The following is a 23,407-nucleotide window of genomic DNA, read 5'->3' as shown; positions in this document are numbered from 1 at the left end:
GTCACTCTTATATTTGTTGCAACATGGATTTACAAATATGAGAAATCGCTGAGGTGCAGAAACTATTCCCCAGACTTAGGCCTCATTCACATAGACACTGAGGTTCGTAGTCTGTGAAAGGCCATGCGCTTGGCATTTGGGCAGCTTGGGCCGCCAGGTGTAAGTATATAGGAAGCATGGTCACACAGACACAGCAGGTCATCCCAATTTGACAAGTGTGACAGTGCGCAGCCTTGAACACATACTATCTGCCTACACGCAGCACATGGCGTCTCAAGCCACAAACATACGGCCCATTCAAAACCTGTGGGCCTTAGTGCCCGTGTGAATCGGGCCTAACCTTTATTCAGAAATGCAAAAATGGTTTAATGTCTAATAAGGGTAAAGTTTACAGTTAAAACACTTTGTAAGCTCTACTAAAAAAACATGTGACAAATGATAATGTTGAGATGTGTTAAAAACTGCTGACCTAGTCTAGCGAGCAAAATAAGGAAGAATAAAAGCAGGCGTTGCATTAAAAGAGGAATAAATTATCTCACCCAACAGGTCATCGTTTTGGAAAAGACGATCATTGTTTTCGCTTCTGCTTATTTTGAATATAAGCTTGCAGATGTTCAAGAGGTTCTTGCCACTCACTTTCAGCTGAAGATGAAGGAACAAATGTACATATTGTGCAAGTCAAATCACTGAAAGGCTTTTATGTGTGCAGAGTTCTTTATTATGGCAGAGCAAGCAGCTATAATGGTGTATAGGGTTTGGTCACCCACAGTAAGCACATTTAATCTTTTACTGTGCTTGAGTAATCATCACAATTTAAGATCATTTTACGGGTCAGTTGGCATAGGCTCCTGCAATGGATATACTCACAGATCTGATAACTTACATGTGAACGATATTTAAGGGTACTTATATCAAACATTCCTGTGTATGCACAAAAAAAACTATTTTTTCCTATAAAGAAGCGGTTCAATGGGATAAATAATTTTCAGCATATGTGCATAAGAAAAAAAAAGTCCTGAATGGGAGAGTGAGCTGCTGCTGCATGGCTGCACAGGATGGATATGTCATGAGCACAAACAAATGTAAGGTTTTGGGGGGGGGGCATGCTGGGGTGAGTAAATTAAAAAATAATGGGCAGCACCGTGGCTAAGTGGTTAGCACTTCCATCTAGCAGCACTAGGGTCATTGGATCAAATCCCAACCACAGGATTACCTGCCTGGAAATTGCATGTTTTACCTGTGCCTGTATGGGTTTTCGCCCCTCACGCCAAAGACATGCTGGTAGGTTGATTGGCCCTAATATGTGTATGAATGCGAGTTAGGGACCTTAGCTTGTAAGTTCTTTGAGGGCAGGGACTAATGTGAATGTAGAATATATATGTAAAAGCACTGCGTAAATTGATGGTGTTATGTAAGTACCTGTAGTAAATAAATACCTGTATAAAAGTGCAGGGCAGTCTTTTATTTCTGCTTCGTGTACAAAAGTGCAGCTAACCTTTAAGCTGTCCTGGACTTGGGGCATAGTAGATACTCCCTATGAAACTTCAACTGGGGTTTAGTTTCCTATCCCCTGTTCCTTATCCCATGCCACTGCTCCTCACCGCTATTACCTGTTCAGTATAACTGGAGTGGCTGCAGCGGCTCCTGTATAAATGTACCCCAGTGTTGCGGTGTGCAAGGTTTCTTTGGGTGCAGAACATCTTATTAAGGTGCATTCGAACTGCAAACAAAATTGAAGTGCAGCCTTTTCTTATGAAACACTGCATTTTCCATTTGAGCGTGGCTGCATGCATTCAAATAGAAAACGAGTTCAATTAGGATACCCATCGATATGAACTCTTAGTCTGTCTCCTTTATTGGGGTGACTTATGATCTTCATATGATGTTAATAAAAAAAAAAAAAATGTATACAGTTGTGCTCATAACTTTACATACCCTGGCAGAATTTATGATTTCTTGGCTATTTTTCAGAGAATATAAATGAGAACACAAAAACCTTTTTCACTCATGGTTAGTGTTTGGCTGAAGCCATTTATTATCAACTGTGTTTACTCTTTTTAAATCATAATGGCAACAGAAACTACCCAAATTACCCTGATCAAAAGCTTACATACCCTGGTGATTTTGGCCTGATAACATGCACACAAGTTGACACAAAGGGGTTTGAATGGCAATTAAAGGTAACCATCCTCATCTGTGATCTGTTTGCGTGTAGTGTGTGTGTGTGTGTGTGTGTGTGTGTGTGTGTGTGTGTGTGTGTGTGTGTGTGTGTGTGTGTGTGTGTGTATATATAAAAAGGTCAATGGGTTTCTGGACTCCTGACAGACCCTTGTATATATAAATAAATAAAAATTAATTATAGTGGGATTCCAGCTATCAATGATGAGGGGAGACGGTAGCAGGTAAGTGGCCTTGGAAATGCTGCTGGTTTAACTTCTCTCTGGGAAGAACAACGCCATGCAGGGTTTTCCAAACTTTCCATTTAATGTTCTGACAATGGCAAGGGAGCTTGGCCACTTCACAGACATGAGATAATCAACTGAACCAAAAACAGGGAATTTTTAACTTTTCCATTTATACTGCTATCAAGGGAAGAACTTTATCTATGGCTCTTTACAATTACCTCCTGACAACTAAGTTAGAAAGACCCACTGCCAAATCCACCCAGCGCGCTTTAAAAAAAAAAAAAGTACAAAGTTTGACTTTTAAAGGCTACTTTGTATTCCTAAAAAGCTTACCGCTAAAATTAGCTTGGCCAAGTTAAGACAGAGTCTATCAGAACCAATGTCTATAAGCTTGTACATCGTCTTCAGAATTATAGATCGCCATTTGCATTGCTTGCCCAACATATTGCCATCTTCCAAGGTCTTCTGCAATTTGACACATAGACTGCAGAGGTCTTCAACATTTTTATCTGCCAAAAAAAAGTGCAAACTTGTTACATCTGTACGATTCCTGTTTTTTTTTGGTATATATGGTCTTTTATTTTAAAAAAATACTTTAAATTAGCCGGTAAGTCACATTTAACTGGATTTTTTCAGGTCAAATGGGTCGAATGTAACCTACTAGCTATACCATGACCAAGTGAAAACCTCTAAATAAGATTTCAATTTATATCCCTTATATCTGTCACTGGAATATTGAGTCAAATAACGTTTAACTGAGCTTTACAATATGTTTTACAATAATAGTGTTAGTTGGGGTTTGATTTTATTCTGCCCTGTTCCTATCAAAACAAATAAAAAATAATAGGGAAGGCTGAAAAGAACCTTAAAAATAGCATATACATTATATAGTATTGAAATAAAATTGAACAGAAAATTATAAAACCAAGAAGTTCACCATTCCAACCAGATAAGATTTCTCAACCTCAGTCCAAAATAAGAGTCTAATAATGGGAGTCTTTCTTCAAAGATTGGAGAAGCTACAGCTTTGTAAGGATAGTTGTTCAATCGCATTCCTAAAAAAATAAACTCTTGACCTGTTCATCGTTCAAAGCAAACATACACTAATTAGCCATAATATTTTGATGATCCACCTAATATTGAGTAGGCCCCCCTTTTGCGGTCAGAACAGCCCGGACTCGTTGCAGCATGGATGCAAGTAAACCTCTAAAGGTATGCTGTGGTATTGGACACCAAGCCATTAGTAGCAGATCATTTAAGTCCTGTAAGTTATGAGGTGGGGCCTCCATAGATTGGCCCTGTCTTTCCAGCACGTCCCACAGATACTTGATTGCACTGAGATCTGGAGAATTTAGAGGCCAAGTCTGCACCTCAAACTCAATGTTGTTTACTGCAACTGCCACCAGGGAATACCGTTTCCATGAAGGGGGGTATTTGGTCAGAAACAATGTTTAGGTAGGTGGTTCTTGTCAAAGTAACACCCACATTAACTGCAGAACCAAAGTTTCCCCGCAACTTGTCAGTTTGCAGGATAAGCTGGAGGATGCCGAGAATAGGGCCCGTAGAGATAACCTTGGCATCCGTGGGGTCCCTGAGGCCATCACTGATTTGCAGAGTACTGCTACTGCTCTTTTTCAGGAACTGGCACCAGAGATACCCATTGAACGTTTGGAGTTTGATCGAATACACAGGTCCCTTGCCCCCAAACCTACTGACGGCCCCCTAAGGGATATCATTATGAAGTTTCATTACTTATGCACCAAAGAGCGTCTCCTGTATGCTGCAAGGGATCGCCAGGATCTCTCCTTCCAGGGCAATTCTCTGCAACTCTTTGCTGATCTTTTCCCGGTTACCATCGCTAAACGGAGGAACCTGAAACCTTATCTGCAGGTTCTGCAAACAAATGGGATCAGGCACAGGTGGGGATTCCCCTTTAAGCTCTCATTCTCCCAACTAGGCCGCCAGTTTCATGCCTCTTCCCCCTTCTGACCCGCGGCGTCATTTTCAGGACCTACAGTTTACCCTGCCCCCCTCACAAAAAGAGATGCCATCCTCTTCTGCTCGCCTGAGACCTACTCAACCCTCCCACAAGTCTTCTCAGCGGTCTCACCAAGGATCCCAGGCACTTCGTTCCCTTCAAGAACAGCTATTCCAGGACGTGCCCACGGGATGACTACACTCGTGTAGTGTATTGCTTTTTACTCCACCCGGAGGCTGACATTTCCTCCAACTCACCTGCCATTAATGCCTATTGAGGACCTTGATTCACATTTTGTTGCCAGTCCTATGGAGCCCCAGTCCAGTAGTATGGCCCCCATTAATACTGTGTCTTTTACCTGCCAGTTGGTCCCTTAATGGAACTGGATACTCCTTACCTTCCCTGGGGGGTACTCCTGTATATTGGTCCTTAACCCTGGCCTGCCCAAGAGAGATGGCAGTGCAGGGCTGTAGCAACCTGACGATTTATTATCAACACTGCTTCGGCCCCCCTTTTTATTTATTTTTTTAGGGCTGGCGGTAGGAACAGTCAGTCGCTTGCAACTTGGACCTACCTGGTGTTGCTTGGGTGGTCTTCACCTGGTTGTACGAGACTGCTTGCTGACCAGGGGCTCCTGGCTGAGTTTTTCTGCCTCAATAGCACCAACTAACAGACCTGGGCTGTGCGGTTTAATGTTACCCTGAACCACGAAGTTTTGTGCCATGTTGTGGCCGCATTGCAAGATTATAATTACTGATGTAGCTTTGTTACGTTTATGCCCCGTACACACGGTCGGATTTTCCGATGGAAAATGTCCGATCGGAGCGCGTTGTCGGAAATTCCGACCGTGTGTGGGCTCCATCGGACATTTTCCATCGGATTTTCCGACACACAAAGTTGGAGAGCAGGAGATAAAATTTTCCGACAACAAAATCCGTTGTCGAAAATTCCGATCGTGTGTACACAAATCCGACGGACAAAGTGCCACGCATGCTCAGAATAAATAAAGAGATGAAAGCTATTGGCCACTGCCCCGTTTATAGTCCCGACGTACATGTTTTACGTCACCGCGTTTAAAACGATCGGATTTTCCGACAACTTTGTGTGACCGTGTGTATGCAAGACAAGTTTGAGCCAACATCCGTCGGAAAAAATCCATGGATTTTGTTGTCGGAATGTCCAAACAAAGTCCGACCATGTGTACGCCCTATTATAGTGGCTCTCCGCCTTGGGTTCCCATGCTTATAGGAGAAGAGCCTTGGGCTTTGGTAGTTTTAGTAATTTTAGTTGAACCCCTATCCTACTATGCCCTGAGCCAATGTCCCTTTTTTTCTAAATGTTATGCCTTTATATAATTGTTTACATGTGTTATGTGCCTTTCTTTCTACTGTACATTTGACTGTATTGGATGCCGGGTGGTTCAGACGGACTACTGCCCCCCCCAGGTGTGTCGAAACTTGGCAAGGACGTATGTCCTGGTCAACCTCCATCCCTCCAGTGGGCCCTTCGCCCCACTAATAGTGACAACTATGTTAAATGGATTTACTCTGTTCTGAGTTTTACTCGGTCTTTCTGCGTCGTTACATACTTTTCTTTTGTCCTTTTCTGGCCTCCCTTTCCCTTTCTTTTCTTCTCTCCCTTCTGATGCCCACGGGAGTTGTGTCCGATGGAATTGGTCTATCACTTCACCTCACTATGACGCTAAATTGGTTGTCCCTGATTGTTCGGGGCATGAATTCTCCTCAAAAGCGGGTGAAAGTTTTTAAATATCTCAAGAGACAGCAGATAGATATAGCTTGTTTGCAGGAAACACATTTTTCAGCTGCCACCTGTCCTAAATATTTTGATGCTCAATACCCCCAGGTTTTTACGGCTACGGGCCCGACCAAAACAAAGGGGGGTACTCATCACCTTTCGCAAGTCAGTCCCTTTTAGTTGCAGCAAACAGCGGATCCAGAAGGTAGGTATCTTACTTCCAGGAGTCAGAAATTAAGATTATGACTTACGCCCCTAACTCTACCCCAGAACCTTTTTTGACCCATGTCTGCAGCCTTCTGTCATCCCACTATAGGGGTACTCTCCTTGTAGCGGCAAACTCAAACCTAGCCTTACATCCCTCCTTGGACAAATACCCTTCAGAACGCACTACCCCAACCCCTGACGCTAAAAAGTTTGCTCGCTCCTTACAGTCTCACGATCTGGTTGATCTCTGGAGGGTGCTCCACCCCCTGGGTAGGGATTACACGTATTATTCCCACCCCCCATCATTCCCACTAGAGAATAGACCACATGTTTATATTGAGAAAGCACCTTCCCTTAGTGGTATCTTCTTCTATTCTAGCCGCCCCATGGTCAGATCATGATCCTATCTTGGTCGTGTGCCGATCCATTTTTGACAAGCCTCAACACTCACCCTGGGTCTTGAATAATTCATTATTGTCCCTCAAGAGGTTCAAGTTGTTATCTTAAAAGCTTCTGTGGAATACTTCAGCACTAATGCAGGCTCAGTATCATCTCCCGTAACCCTCTGGGAGGCGTACAATGCAGTTCTTAGGGGCTGTATTATACAGTTAGCTTCAAAGCGTAAACGAGAGCGCCTCCTAAAACAACGGGACTTGGAGGCCCGTTTGGAGGTACTCTCCACTGCTTTCAAGCAGGCTCCTACGCCCGCCAATCGCAAGCTTTTGGATCAAACTCGCTCTGAGTTGGATCTTTGTCTCACGGACGGGGCTGAGTGCATTTGCGCTTGTCCCGCCAGAAATGGTATTCTAAGGCGAATAAGCCGAATCGGATTATGGCAAACAGGGTACGCACTTTCTCCCCTAAATTCACCCCCATTACTCTAATGCCTGGAATTTGTTCGGACATTCCGACAACAAAATCCTAGGATTTTTTTCAGACAGATGTTGGCTCAAACTTGTCTTGCATACACACGGTCACACAAAGTTGTCGGAAAATCCGATCGTTATAAATGCGGTGACGTAAAACACGTACGCCGGGACTATAAACGGGGCAGTGGCCAATAGCTTTCATCTCTTTATTTATTCTGAGCATGCGTGGCACTTTGTCCGTCGGATTTGTGTACACACGATCGGAATTTCCGACAACGGATTTTGTTGTCGGAAAATTTTATAGCCTGCTCTCAAACTTTGTGTGTCGGAAAATCCGATGGAAAATGTCCGATGGAGCCCACACACGGTCGGAATTTCCGACAACACGCTCCGATCGGACATTTTCCATCGGAAAATCCGACCGTGTGTACGGGGCATAAGATCTCGGTATAATGTGCTCACTGGTAATCCAGTGCCTTGCCACATTATATGAAGCTTCATCCAAAATGCCTGGCCCAGACGGCTTTACAGTACTATATTATAGGAAGATGGCTGCCGTTATAGCCCCACATTTGACAGCTATGTACAATTCTGTTAAAAATAGCCAAAGATTCACATCAGACCTTTTAACCGCTAACATAGTGATGCTCCCTAAGCCTGACCGTGACCACTCTTCATGGGCTAACTTCAGGCCAATTTCCCTGATCAACGTGGATATGAAAATACTGACAAAAATCCTGGCCAATCGCTTGAACTCTTTCCTTCCCCGTTTAGTTAAGAAAGACAAAGTGGGTTTTATCCCGCAAAGACAAGCAGGGGACGCTATTCGATGCATACTGCAGCATGTAGCCCATAGTCGCTCTTTGGAATCGATGCTTCGGTCTCTGGATGTGAAAGGCATTTGATACTGTCTTGGCCATATCTTATGTCTGTACTGCGCCACTATGGTTTTGGAGCATCATTTTTGCAATGGATGACAGAGCTTTATGACTCTCCTAGGGCCAAGATTAAATACTACGGATTTGAGTCATCTGTCTTTAATATTAGGAGGGGTACCCGTCAAGGTTGTCCACTCTCCCCACTTTTTTTTGTTTTGGCCTTAGAACCCTTGGTGGAAGCAGCCCGTTAGCGGAGGCCTCTTGGTTCCTAATCTACAGGCCTATTATACCGCTGCGAACATAGCACCACTGTCTCATCTCCATGAAACACATCTACCGCAATGGGCCACTATTGACCTAGCCGACTCTGATCCCATCCCGGTGTCCTCCCTATCCTGGCTCCTCCCAGGTCATCGTCCTGTAGTTGGGCCATGCTTACCACATTCTTTAAAATTATGGGACTCAGTTAAATATTCTGCGGTTCTGATCTTCCCTCAGCTCCCTCTTTTAAGACTTCTTTATTGCCCATTATTCCCTCCGGGTTGTGATAACCCGGCCCAATTTTTCTGGTGGACCGCGAATGGCTTCACAGATAACCATTCCCTGTTTACTCCTACTAGGATCCTACCTTTTGATGCCCTACGCTCTTCTCACAATATCCCTTTGCGAGAACATTACAGCTATCTTCAACTTAGGCACTTTCTTCAGCAGCTTATTAAATCTCGCCCTACTCCATATACTCCGACTCCTTTTGAGAGAATATGTAGAGCTAGACCCCACTTCCCGGGCATTATAACCCCGGTATACCCCTCTATAATTTTGGCGAGAAACCCCCCGTTGAGGCCATACCAACTCCAATGGGAAAAAGAACTAGGGAGGCAATTAGACCTAGCGTATTGGCAAATAATGACTATAAATCTTTCAAAGTGTTCCCACAACGTCCTTATCTTAGAGAATGCCTATAAAGTACTATATAGATGGCACTACACACCGGCTAGATTGGCCCAGTTTATCCCATCCTACTCTCCTCTCTGCTTTCGGGGGTGTTCACAAGAAATGACAATGGCACATATTTGGTCTTGCCCAAGGGCATGCAGGCTGTAGGTCAGAACCTATGCTCTTCTACGCAATCTATTTCATGTTGACCTCAAAAGAGATCCCTATGAAGCCCTACTAGGCAAGCCAATTGTTGAACTACTTTGCCCGGAAAGGCAACTGGTCCAACATCTGTTTGCTGCGACTAAATTGACAATTGCTAGGGCATGGAAGACTCCTGCGCTTAGCTTTGAGGTTGTTAAAAACCGCATGAATGACATTATGGTAAATCAGAAACTAACGGCCATTCTCTTGGATACGCACAATAAATTTCTCAAAGTTCGGCAACCGTGGATCACATATTTTCATCCCTCCCGCTTCGACAGTACACTCCTCTCAATTTAGCACTCCCTCGACACATTCCCCGTGGACTCTTCTCTCTCCCCTTTTCTTTCTTCTCATCTTTCAATTTCTTATCTTTCCTTAATTTCTTCTTCTTCGCCTTTTCTGTTCAATATGCTTTATGCATTCAGTTAATGTGGATATCGGACCGACAGGGATTACCCTAGTTCAGGTGGTTATTTTGATTATATTGTTTTTTATGTTACCATTGTACCTTTTTTTTTCCCTGCTGTGGGGCACAGGACTATGCATGCCTTCGTTCAGATATAGGGCATGAAAATGTTATTCATTATACCCTGAAAGGCGGTTTTTGGACTCTTCCTTACATTCTTATTCACCTGGGCCATTATGTTTGTGACTTATGTAAGCTTATTGTCTATGTTCTCCCCCTTTTTTTTTTTTTTTTTTGTTTGTTAAATTTTATTTTTTTTACCTTATGTCTGAATCTAATTTGTAACCATCTCAATGTTGTCCGTAAATGTTGGTTTATTAATAAAACTTTTGTAAAAGAAAAATGTGAATGGCTTCCCTAACCTGAACACAGCAGAATTATGATTTTAAATTTTAACTGCAATTTTGTATCACCTACCCCAACGTACCCCAAGGTGGGTTATAAAAATTGAATGGGAATCTGTCACTTTTTTGCAATGTAAATATTCAAAGCCTAACTCCAGACTGGTGAACGCTCTTCTCCAAGCCCACTCCAGCCCCTGGAATGTAAGCTGGCCCTCAACTTCCTTACGTACAATGCAGGATCACTGGTCTTGCATAGTAGAGTATAATGTTGGTGAGGGAGCAGCCACATAACCAGAGAAAAAGAAGTGGCGAGTGGTTTTGTGGGAAAAAAGTCACCCATCCCAAAGCTGGCAGAGAAGTATTCATTTGTGTTAAACTTCCACCACCTAGACCAAATGAGCACCGAACCCATATTATACAAGGGGGGACTTGCACCTAAAGATTTTATAAGTTGACTACAGTAATGCTTTAAATATAATAATTCCATTAAAAAAACCAGATCACATGAATGTCACGTGTACTGTGCCCTTTAGAATGGTGTACTTGGGACAATTTTTTGGCTCAATATGAAGAATTTAATTTCCAGATGTAAAATTTGACATGAAAAATCTTAGCATTTGTAAAACAATAAGCTGTACTTGACATCGTATATTGCTTCTTTTTACATCTACAGTATGTCTGTGTACAGGTATGGGGTTAGCCTGTCACGTGCACAGGTTTTATTTCAGATAACAATTGAAAGCAGTTCATAGAACTGAAAATTCCTAGAACTACAATAGAAGTTAGATTCAGGCCTAAGAAGAACATTAGCAGAACATTAACAAAAGGTAATAAAGCAAAGGAACATTCCCATTTCCTAGATCTGATAATCATCTAAATACTTAACAATATAATAAAAAGAACAACTTACATTCTGGTTAAAAACAAGCTAAACTCGATTTTTGAAATAACAATGGCTGTACTTTACAAACTCATATAATTTATAAGGAACTTTAGAAAAGAGACAGCTGCCAAATGGAACTGTCCTCAAACAGCAATAAACCTACATTCAAGAAACTGGCTCTTTGCCAGCCATCACGTGCAGTAAAATGTTTGGTGGCACAGGGCTAAGAAAATACAGATACCGCTATCTTTGATTTTAAGTGTATTGCAAGCAAAATGCGTGTTTATGCATAATAAAAGGCTTTCTTTTTTTTATATGACATTCAGTGCATCAGCAGTTTCAGTTTGCAGCACAATTTAAAACTCCAAGCAATGGTGTTGAGTGAGTAAAATGTTCATTATAGTCAAAAGTGCTTTAATTACGTGTGCACATAAGCTTAGTTATTTCATTGTGCAAAGGCAGTAAGCTATACGCTGCCTAGTTTAGGCATTGTTTACATGTCCAAACATGCTGTCAAGTCTGTATATCTAAGCTAGTTATCTACAGTGCTTTCTTTGAGAACTATAAGTCACAATTATAATTGTACATTGGACTGGAAAATGCATTATTTGCACTTTTTTTTTATGCACCTTATTAGTAGATCTTAAAGTGGAGTTCCACCCACATTTTCATCTACACACCATCAGCTTCATACATGCCTAAAAAAACAGCTTTGGGCATTTAAACATTTTTTTTCCCCCTTTCTTGTTTTTCCATTGCGAGTTTGTGTAGAGGCAGCCATCTTGGAAGAGGCAGGGATTTGCATCATCCTTTCTCCACAAAAGGAGAACAGTGAGCAGCGCAGCAGTGACACCAATACATTTAACTGCAAACCTTCTGAGACTAGCAGAGGCGGCAGTGACTTTGATATCTCACTGCAGATAAACAGCTATAAGGCTATAGGCACCAAAGTGCCTAGGCACCCATATATACCAGGAAGTGAACTGCTATTTTCCAGGGGAAATTTAAGACAAAAATAATGTTTTTTTGGAGTACCACCTAAGCACATTTCTAAAATGTTCTCTATAACATAGCACTTTTTTTTTTGTAATTTGGGTACACTTTACCCATTCATCCACCAGCACCTGTTTGCTGGTCTCCCCTCTGGGGAATGAATATGGAAGCAACATGTATCATGTCCCTACTGGGTTCAGCGTTGTCATTCTCTGGCTGCTGTAACCAAAGAAGCAGCTAACAGAGCATGATCTGTGCTCTAGTAGTTGCAAAGGAGACATCAGGGGTATCTTACACCCACCACTGTTTCCATAAAGAGAACCTGTGATAGTGTACCATCACATAGGTGCTATTGGCCTCCATATGATAGCAATAAAGTGTAAATAATATAAAAAACAAAACAAATAGCGTAACATATAATAAAAAAAGACAAAAAAGTCCCCCCACATGCGCTCAAACGTACCTTTAACGTTTTTTTAAAAGCATCACATATTAGACAATTTTGTCACTGTTTCACAGGTATGCACAATTTTAAAGCTTGGCATGTTTAGTATTTATTTACTCATCACAACCTCATCTTTTTTGTTTAACCCAAAAAGTTGGTTATTATAATGTGTTTGTGTGCACTAAAATTAACTTTTGCAATTTGAAAAACATGTGCGCTAATATAAAAAAAATTATTTTTAAATTATTAAAATATTAAAAAAAGCAACTAGCCTAATGCACATTAGTGTACTAGCGGGCTGAACGAAAAAAAAAAATGATGAAGCGCTGCTGTACTAACTATACAATGTTAGTCCAGCGATCTCCCCTGCTTAGCTATTGTGTTCTGACAGGGGGACAGCCCTCAGGCCCCGGCCCCCCCCCCCAGGGTACTCAAAGCCAGCTGCTGATCCAGACCTCACTGGAGAAAAGCCAGGATACATCACACAGAGTATCACAAGGAATTATCGAGAATGGCACAGGTAGGGATACAGCTGAGCTACAACATAATCATACATGTTAATGTGCTGTGGGGGTGTAGGATTATACTAAAACTTATTATTAACCAACTTATTTCTGGTTTAGTTGCTGGTGCCCTACACAGCTCCTGACAGAGGCATCTGCTTCCTGGCTAACCACACTGGGTGTATGACATGCTGTTATCCTTATGCAACATATGAGTTGCCATTTGTTGTTTTTAAGGTCTTTTCCTACATACTGCACTTAGATGAAGCCCTCTGCTGTTTCCTTTATTTCCCAGAGTATCATCTAGATAACATTTTTACTGATAGCACCATGCAAAGTATTCCCTCCAGATGCAATGGTATATTTTGCAAGAAGTTGACTTCCTAGTATGGAGAAGTGTTGGGATAACCAAATCCAAAAAAACTTCTGTCCCCAGGCCATAAAAGCCAGTGACCGAGAAGCAGGATGGTAGATCGGACCTTGAAACAAAGTCTGGAAGAGGCCAAGGGGTGTCTGCCAGAAGCCAGAGTATTCCCGAGCACCAAACCTCTCTGGGCCAGTTAGGTGCCATCACTGGAATAAGGAGCAGTGGATAGGCCAAATGGCAGGGCCACAAATTGAAAATGACAGTCCCCCCAAGCAATACGTGGAAAACGCTGCTACAGGAAAAAAATGGGAATGTGCAAATAGGCTTACTTGATGTCCACCTATGCCAGAAGATCTCCCTGTTGCAGGGATGCAGTGACTGACCTGGCTGGTTCCATATCAAACTTGGTAACCTCTCCCCTGTAGACATGGAAACAATTAACCACAAGATGAGCAATTGCCGATGAGCAGCATACAGATCTTTCAGCGTTGGCAGAATTGAAGGCATGAATTGAGGTGGAAGGAGAGAGCGAAATTTGAGAGGACATCCCTGAAGCCGAGAGCCAAAATGTCTCGTATCCAAATGACCGAGAAAGCCAACAGGCATCCCCCTACTTGAAGTGGGGGCGCCCTGTCACTGAGGGGGGCTTAGGTGGCTTGGGTGTCCAAGGGTGTGCTTGGCTAAGACTTGGCGGAAGAAGCCTCGGTGGGACAAAAACTTTTCTGAAACCAGAAGAGAAGGATTTGTTTGCGAGAGCCTTAGTTTTATTTTAGCTAGGCAAAAAGCATGCTCTTTCACAGGTCACTATCTTAATAAAGAGTCTAGATGTTTGCCAAAGACGTTGACCAGCAAAGGACATACCCTCTCCAAGCGTTTACGGTCTGGTTCAGCAGACCAGTATTTAAGCCCAAGAATCTGGTGCATCTGAACAGACCGAAAAGTCTGGACATCTGCTGGATAGAATCCGAAAATACCTTTAATGCAATACCGTATAGCATTTGGAATAAATTCTAAGACCCCTTTTATACAGAGGCAGTTTTCAGGCGTTTTAGCGCTGGAAATAGCGCCTGAAAACTGCCTCCCATTCATTGCAATGTGTGCTTTCACACCCGGGCAGTGCGCTTGCAGGATGTTAGAAAAAGTCCCGAAAGCAGCATCTTTGGGGCTGTTTGGGAGCACCGTGTACAGAGTTTTTAACCCCTTCTTTGGGGTTGAAAGCGCCCCACTAGCGACCGAAAAGCGCTGCAAAAGCAGTTTAACAGCGGTAAAGCACCGCTAAAACAAGCGTCGCTTTACCGATAACGGCTGGCGCTTTCAGTGTGAAAGCAGCCTAAGTGCTAAGTACAGAAAGATCTGCGCGAATAGAACCCAGATCACAAGCCATACTTTTGGACCAGACCGCAAAATTCTCACAGATATCCATAGAGGCAATGACAGGCTGCATGTCAGGTCCTACTAGAGCAAAATAAGCCTTAAACAGGGATTTAAGTTTTTTGTCCACGTGTCCTTAACCACTTTACAAACACCTAACACACGTGCAGTGGAAAAAGGGTGGGCTTTAATGCCCTCACACTGTCCATATGCATTTTTGGGCCATCATTGCTTACGTGCTCATTGTATGCTCCCAGCACAAAGACAGCTCTCGGTCTGGACTAAGGATTGGTAGCTGATGGGCAGGACCGATCCTAGCCGGGGTGCGAAGGATGCTTTGCACCCGGGCGCCTGCAGAGGTGGGGGCACCGAAGAGCCAGAGTTCTCCCCTCCCTCCTTCTGAGTGTCCGTCCAGAACACCAGTGTGAGCGTAGGGCAGCCCGTCCAGCCTGGCAGTGCTCGGGGGAGGGGCGCTCCTCTTCCTAAAGAGGGTTCTAGTCAGTGCCTGCTGAGTGCTGATGTGCAAGGAACGAATTCCTCACACTGGGACCCCGCACTGTCTCTACCAACCCCAGTTGGAATGCCTCCCCCTCCCATCTCTATCTCGGGCTGCAAGGAGAGAGAACCAAGGTGAGTCAGTGTTCAGTGTGCTGTGTGTAGGAATGGCATCCCCAGCACATCTGTACATGTGCTCTAGACTGCCCCTGCTAGGAGATGTTTTATGGCATAATAGATTACATAGGATACACAGGTCCTGTCCCTTCCTGCACCTCAGTAGTCATTAGTAATCTCCTGTACTATGTTTGCAGTCTCTGATCATCTCCTGTGCTATGTCTGCAGTCTCTGACCATCTCCTGTACTATGTCTGCAGTCTCTGACCATCTCCTGTACTATGTCTGCAGTCTCTGACCATCTCCTGTACTATGTCTGCAGTCTCTGACCATCTCCTGTACTATGTCTGCAGTCTCTGACCATCTCCTGTACTATGTCTGCGGTCTCTGACCATCTCCTGTACTATGTCTGCAGTCTCTGACCATCTCCTGTACTATGTCTGCGGTCTCTGACCATCTCCTGTACTATGTCTGCGGTCTCTGACCATCTCCTGTACTATGTCTGCGGTCTCTGACCATCTCCTGTACTATGTCTGCAGTCTCTGATCATCTAGTGTACTATGCCTGTAGTCTCTGACCATTCTCTGTACTATGTCTGCAGTTTCCGATCATCTCCTGTACCATGTCTGCAGTCTCTGACCATCTCCTGTAGTATGTCTGCAGTCTCTGACCATCTCCTGTATCATGTCTGTCGTATTTCTGGGGGCTCTTTCTAACAGACTCTCTAACAGAAGCACTCTCTGTCTCCATCAGAGAGCCCCCCCTCCAGGTCCCAAAAAAGGACTCTTGCTTCTCTTCCTGTATTTTGTTTATTGTACCTGTAAGGATCCCAGGGTAATGAGGACTTCGTGGTGGAGCATCTTTGTGGTTGAGTCGTTGCCATAGAAGTATTTGTAAAGGGGAGAAGTTGGTAAGATGACCACGCCCATGTGGGGGCACCAGAAATATTTCTGCACCCAGGCGCCTGTGACCCTAGGATCGGCCCTGCTGATGGGACACTGTGGCACACCACTGACAGGTGCTTAAAAGTAGTGACATTAAACAAAGATTCTTGAACCTGAAGCCAGGTCTATAAAAAGAGTTAGAAATGATGATAGAAATGATGTTCTTTTGTCAGGCAGAATACTGGAGAAGTGAAGGAAACATTCCTACCTTGCTCTGCTGCCTCCAGGTCTTTAAGAATTGCTGATATGTTATCATTCCAGTAATCTGTCTCCCATTCTGTCTCAGTTTCGTTACTCAAAGGTTCAGCTTCTAGGTAGTCAATAGAAACAGAAAGTATGTGAGAAAAACAAAAACAGGTAACTCATTTTAGTGCATTATTAGGCTTACTCTGTACATGTGCCTTACGCTAACTGAAGTGTTACATTTTTATAATTTATATGGAGGCTTCAAGACCTGCATGGGACCAAACACACAATGCACCATGGATTTGTCCTGTACTATTTTCTGGTACATTCTATATTTAGGCCCACACACAAGTGTACTATGTGGACCCAATGCAAATACCAAAGGGAACTCTATAAATGCAGTTATGGTGTTGTCACTGTATGGCAAATGACCTGACAAAATACAATTACTTTGCAGCAGATGTCAATTTTCCAACCACATAATGAATACTAGAAGTGAAACAAGCCCCTTTGATAGCGTGGTGCACCAGGAACTTCCCTTATTGCTGCGTAGCAGAAGCCGCCCACTGAACCTATGCAGAGACATCAGATGTCACATTTTTTTTTATAGGCAAACCCAGATCTGTGGACAGGCCAAGGCCTATTATAGAAATAAAAAGGTAGCATGATGGCTTTCGTGTTTTTATCTCTTGCTATGTAAATGTCAAGGGAAGACATTTTGTGAGGATTTGCATAATTGAAGTAGGTGCACATTCTACCCTACATCCTGTGATTATGGATAGCCACAACCCAGATCTTATCCATCTTTGAGGCTTGGGTAATGGGCATTATTGAATGTCAATCTCACCACTTCTCAATGTTTCACTTCATGTACTTAAATACTGTAGCTAACTTGAAATTCAAACCTACATTCAAGCAATAGAGTCTAGATCTCAGACTTTACAGAAGCGATTGTAATCCTTTTGTACTTGGTCTTCCTTGAAGCACCTGCCTTCTTTGCAGCTGGTGAGAATACCTAGTACTTTTGGTTTGGGTGAGCATGTGACCTACTCTCCTATGAAGGTTCCTAGCCTAGCCCTAGCAGCCAATAGCTAGATATGGGCAATGTCTTCGCAGGACGGGAGAAGTTACATCTTCATGCCAATATATCGCCAAAACAGCCAATTTCAGTGATAAATGCAGAGCAGCAAGGAGATTAAAGCATACAGTTAAGGTGAGTATAGAAGTTTGGTAGGTGCCCTAGCAGCCAATCGCTAGGTAAAGGTAATGTCACATGACAGGGGAAGTTACATCATCGCTCTCATAGAGATTGTCAAAACATCCAGTTTCAGTGTCGACTGCAGAGGAGTAAGATGCTGCAAACACATAGGTAGAGTATAGGGGGTGGTGGATGCCCTTTGAAAAGACACTGTATGGGCAGGATTACAGTGTCTCTATCACCCGTTGCTGATATTAATCAAGCAACGGGTCCAGTTGATTTAGAAAGTGAGGAAGGTCTGTTTTGTCCCAAGGAGATGCAGTCTTTCCCTCTTTATGTGCAATAAAGTGAAAAGGGAATCCCTAGGAATAGTAAACTCCTTCAGGGCAAAGGACCTGTAAAAGACGATGAAGGGTTCTAAACCTAATCTGTATCCTCCTAGACAGGTCAAAGAAAAGAAGCAACATTCTGCCATCAAAGTCCTCTTGTGGTTCGGTTCTCATTGCTAGCATAATGACTTCTCTAGTTGTATGTTCATGTCATTTACATACTGTATAACATTCCTCGTTCTCGTTATATCCTGTTTAGAAGGCATTAAGGTTCTGTGTACCCTATAAAAACCAAAGTGGCTTGATGCATTTTCACCCAGTGTAAAGGCCCTCCTTCCAGGGTTGGTATTAGATTCTAATGTGCAATAGCCTCTGATAAGCCCCAAATTCTAATATTTTAGCAGTATCATGGTTTTCATAATCATCTAGTTTGTAAGTGTTTCTATCATGAGGTCCCGTTGTGGGGACTTCTCTTTCAGGTGCTCTACATTTTGCAATTGTTCATGTGGTTGCTTTTGAGTGTCTCAATTGTATTGCCAACATGTGTGGTTTTCTCTTTGAGGTTGACAATTTCTTGTTTAAACATACCTACAACCTCAGAGTTTTAGAATATCAGCCTTAGTGGGAAAAAACCTAATGTGTTCTCCATTCTACATTTCAGTCCTGATCCAGGTCCTCAGATTTCAAAGGCTGCGTAAATATTACTCAGAGATTTATGAGAACAAGTAGGCTTACTTTCCCATACTGGGGATCCTATAGGGAAGAAGAAACCTACCCTTTGATATCAGAGTAGTAGAGGTCTGAATTGGCCCTATGTTGCCCGTGGTCTGGGTGTAGATGGCAAGGTTCTTAAAGAAGTAAGTGAACACTCTGCAACGGGTTTGAGGTGTTTGACTTGTTTGGGAAGAAGATCTGTATTTCTCGAGCATGCCACCAGCTGTAAGGTCTGTTCACACTTGCAGTTAAAAGCATAGAACCCTTGTAATGGCAGGAGTTTGCCAGCTCCATGTCCAGACCACATCCTGATTTAAATATATATTTACATACCTGACGCGGTTATGATACCAGCCTCCTGTCCGTTCTCATACAGAGGATAGGAAGAATAATACTAGGTGCCAACCAGACTCTGCTGTACACACATTTGCTGAAAGGAAACATGCTAACACAAGTAAAAAGCCGAATGAACAGAGTGAATATGCTGCTGCTCCTTAATTGTCCAATCAGCGAACTTGGGGAAGGGAGGTGACACCAATATTTATTAACTCTAACAGCCAAAATGTTCTTTCTGGCAGTGGTGTATGAACTGGCTGGACAGAATTATACTTCCTTAGGCAGATAAGAAAGTCCATATATCAGTGTATATTTTGATTGTGTTAGCTGTTTGCCTAGAGTTCTGCTTTAATGAGGAACCGCAAAACAAAAAAGGTTTTATTTTGATGTGGGCAGATTGAGGAAAGGTTAATATCTCTGTCAGGTTTTTAAGGACATCCTTGTCCCCAATGAGGAGAATTTTCCCTTATGGTCTGGTTAGTCACTGAACAGGAAATTGGCTTATTTTTTAAAATTTTTTTTTTTAATAGGGACATTTCCTGAAATAAAGTTACTTAAAGAGGGAGAGAAGGGTGGAAACTTCAGTCAAGTTTTTACTGCAGTTTGTATTCCTGCTGGAGGGATGCTGCTCACTTTCAACATGTTCACTGGGACAGAAAGGGAAAATTCCCCAAAGTTAACAGATGGCAATAAAGATATGACTAAGTCTAAAATGAAACATTTTTGAAATTCAATAACATATTTTACAGTACTGTAGATATCCATCCTAGTGTAGATTATCCATAAAATAGGTGTTATATTTCAAAATCCTCATTTCATTAGTCTAAAAAAATAGATGAACATAGGGCAGCCATATTTTAACTTCTCACATATGCAGGCTCTGAATCCTGCCCAGCAGTAACATGGTTTCTCTGCCTAAGTGCAAGCCATTGTGCAATAAACTATATAATGCTTCTCAACCATTGTAAAGCAGGCTTGCTAATCACATTTGCTACTATACAGAGGACACGAAAACAATGATAAACAGTGGCGCTAGACTGATGTATATAGATAAATAGCAATATGGATGAATTCAGTTAAAAAAAAACGATTAAAAACTCATATAGGTGGGGGAGTGGCCTGACTCTGCATGGCGTAGGACGCATCTAACCGGAGCTCCGACGAGTGATCCTGAACATCGTTTAATCCTGTGACTCTACGGCGAGATTTTGCTCCCAGACTGACCCGGAAGGCACCCGCTATATCCTGTGATCATGTCTCCCCAAAAAGCCAAAAATCAGCAAAACGGCGAAGCTAGCACAATACCGCCGACAAGAAGGTGAGGAGGGAGAGGATGATGGCGGCGCCGGGAAGGCGGGAGGAGAGCGGGGGACAGGAGACACAGATAGGTTACTGGAAGCTATCACACTGTGCCGCACTTCCCTCACTGCACAGATCAAGGAAGTAAAAATGGACATTTCATTAATAAGACAAGACTTCCAGAAACTTTGCGATCGGGTCAGGCAGACTGAGACCTGCATAAGTACAGTGGAGGATGCCCTCCCGCCATTACAAGCTGGATCAGAACACGCGCAAAGACAGATTAACCAGCTCCTTGCCAAACAGGATGACATGGAGAACCGCCTAAGAAGATGCAACATCCGTCTCATCGGTCTCCCAGAGGGGGCAGAGGGTAGAGACCCGACAACATTCTTGGAGCAGTTACTGATCAACACTTATGGTCGCAATGCCTTCTCCCCCCATGCTGGTGTTTGAGCGAGCACATCGTATACCCGCGAGACCCCCGCCGCAGGGAGCTCCCCCCCGCACCTTTATTGCAAAACTACTAAATTACAAGGATAGAGATGCTGCCCTACGAATGGCGAGAGAGAGGGGAAACATCCCCATTGGAAATGTTAAAGTCGCAATTTTCCCCGGCTTCTCCGCGGGGATACAGAAACGGCGCCAGGGATTCATGGAGGCTAAGCGACTACTGCGCACCCACCACCTGAAATACTCCATGTTGTTCCCAGCGCGCCTGCGAGTAGAGAGAGGGTACTATTCTTTGAAGATCCACGAGAGGTCATTACCTGGCTGGAACGCAGAGCGGCCCCTGACAGAATTGAGTAATGGAGCGCCAGAACAGTCATGCGGTGAGATAATATCTCCCCCCTTTCTTTCCTTTGCCGCCGTACTGTTCATTTACATTCCATGGCGCAATGTTTAAAAAGAGGGGGAGAGGGAAAGAGGATTTCAAAATGTTTCTTTTTATTTTTTCCTTTTTTCTCTTATTATTATTTTCTTCTCCCCTTCAATGCAAGAATACCATGCAGACCTATATTAGGTCACCATTGGTCATAGACGGAATCCTATGAGACAGCAATTGCAAGGACAATTTCAACCTAAACAGTTATGAAGCCAGGAAACTTTTCAAATGACGGCTAGGAAACTGACTAATCCTGCGAAATGTGAGTCAAATCTAATGTACTTTCCATCCCCTTCAAGGGGGTTTTTCTTTCCTACACTCCTGTGTTTGTACTTTTCCGGGGTTATGGGAGCATGTTGGTTCTACAGACCGCGTGCACAGTGCAGTGAGAGTCTGCCCCATTATCCACTGGGAACCATCACCATGCAAACAGAAGGGGAAACTGGGACTGTTCACCATTGTGTACTAACACCTCCTTAAGACAGGCCTCTCGGCACACTTTAGTACAGAGGGACCTGGCCCAACAAATCTGCTCAACTCGACGGATGAAACTGATCTACGTGTTTTTGTTTTTTCTTATTATTTTTCTCCCGGTCCACTGATACTGACTTTCCCAGTTGGAGGTTTTCAGTTGTTCAGGGACTATACCCACACCAGTTGGGGAGTGTGCATGGTAGGGAGGGGGGAATGTTACTATGGTTAAATTTGGACACAGGCTTATTCTCGAAAATGTTTAATTTTGAACAGGTACATGCATATTATGTCATATACACAATTGGTAATGCTATTTATGAGTAGGAAGGTCTCAGTGAGCTGGTTCACAAGAAGATTAGGCTCCACTTTACCTGACATGTATAATAATACAGACAATCTTATATGGCGTCGGTAAAATTTCTTACTTGGAACGTGAGGGGCCTGCGTGAGGGGATAAAGCGTACGGCAGCCTTCACGTTCTTAAGAAACAAAGAGCTGATGTGGTGGTGCTGGTGGAAACACATGTGGAGGGCAGACTACAGATGGCCCTTCGGCGTCCATGGATTGGATGGGCGTTCCACTCGGTGCACACATCCCATTCTAGGGGAGTAACTGTGCTCATAGCAAAATCAGTGCAATTTGAACTCTGTGAGGCCTGCACCGACCCACAAGGTAGATATGTATTTTTATCCACTAAATTATATGGAGAACCATTTCTTATTATGGCCTTCTATGTACCCCCTCCGTTCTCCATATCACTCATTATGGAAGGGCTCTCATTTATGGCCAGACACCCCACAATACAGGCTGTCTGGCTAGGAGATTTTAACACCACACTAAATACCTCCCTTGATAGACTTAGACCCCCATCATTGGCCACAGGACAGACTGGAAGTACCAAATTCTCTAAACTCATCTCTTCTATTCATTTATTAGATACCTGGAGACATAAATTCCCACAAGTACGTGAGTACTCTTGCTTTTCTACCACGCACAACTCCATGTCCCTCATTGATTTTATTCTTATATCCCAACAACCCACACCCAGACTATTAGAAGCGAAGTTTGGCCCCAGACTGTTGACGGACCAGAGCTCATATTCAATAGTAATTAGCATACCCCTTAATAGACCTCCATGGACCTGGCGCCTAAATCCATTCTGGTTATCTTTGCTGCTGGAGGAGGATACACTTGCCGTTGAATGGGAACGGTTCATTATGGAAAATGACCACTCTGCCTCTGTTCCGGCAGTGTGGGACTCATTTAAGCTACACGTCCGTACAACCTTAACTTCACGCATAAACCAGATAAAGGCAGATTCCACAGAAGCCTTTGACAAGGCGGTAACGGAGCTCTCCTCCTCAGAATGAGCTTATGTAATCGATCCCTCTCTATCGAACGCTAATGTGCTTAAGCTACAGGAGAGAGTAGTGTCCCAATTGCAATATGAAAAAGCCAGACAGAAATTATTTTTCACTAAACAGTAACAATTCGAGCATGGGGAAAAGGCTGGTAGACTTCTTGCATACCTAGCGCATAGTGAAGACAGACCCCCAGTTGTCATTACTTTACATGGCCACGGAGGACAACAGACCACAGACCCCCCCCACTGTAACCTCCAGATTCCGAGACTTCTTTAAAGATCTATACACCTCTACAATCTCGGTGGATACAACGCCCATGGATCAATTTCTTGAAAGTATCTCACTCCCCCAACTCTCAGAGGATCAGATTGATCTCCTTGAAGCACCTCTTACCTCTGAGGAAATAGCCACTGCTATTGCAGGTTTTGCCAGGTCCAAATCCCCAGGCTCGGATGGATT

The 23,407-nt window shown here is 43.4% G+C and overlaps 1 protein-coding gene across 4 annotated transcripts in view; it reads right to left on the bottom strand.

The window, feature by feature from the left end:
• Positions 1-23,407, bottom strand: part of ARMC2 (armadillo repeat containing 2) — a 271,525-nt gene that overhangs the window by 75,663 nt on the left and 172,455 nt on the right. For all 4 annotated transcript variants that reach the window (XM_073627047.1, XM_073627048.1, XM_073627044.1 and 1 more), the window contains 3 exons: positions 16,371-16,472; positions 2,739-2,914; positions 540-642 (listed from right to left, as the gene is read on the bottom strand). In XM_073627047.1, coding sequence (XP_073483148.1) covers positions 540-642; positions 2,739-2,914; positions 16,371-16,472 — 381 coding nt within the window. The remainder of the gene's footprint in view (positions 1-539; positions 643-2,738; positions 2,915-16,370; positions 16,473-23,407) is intronic.

Source organism: Aquarana catesbeiana, linkage group LG04, assembly GCF_042186555.1.
Source record: "Aquarana catesbeiana isolate 2022-GZ linkage group LG04, ASM4218655v1, whole genome shotgun sequence".
Lineage (NCBI taxonomy): Eukaryota > Metazoa > Chordata > Amphibia > Anura > Ranidae > Aquarana > Aquarana catesbeiana.
This window is presented reverse-complemented; position numbering and strand designations above follow the sequence as displayed.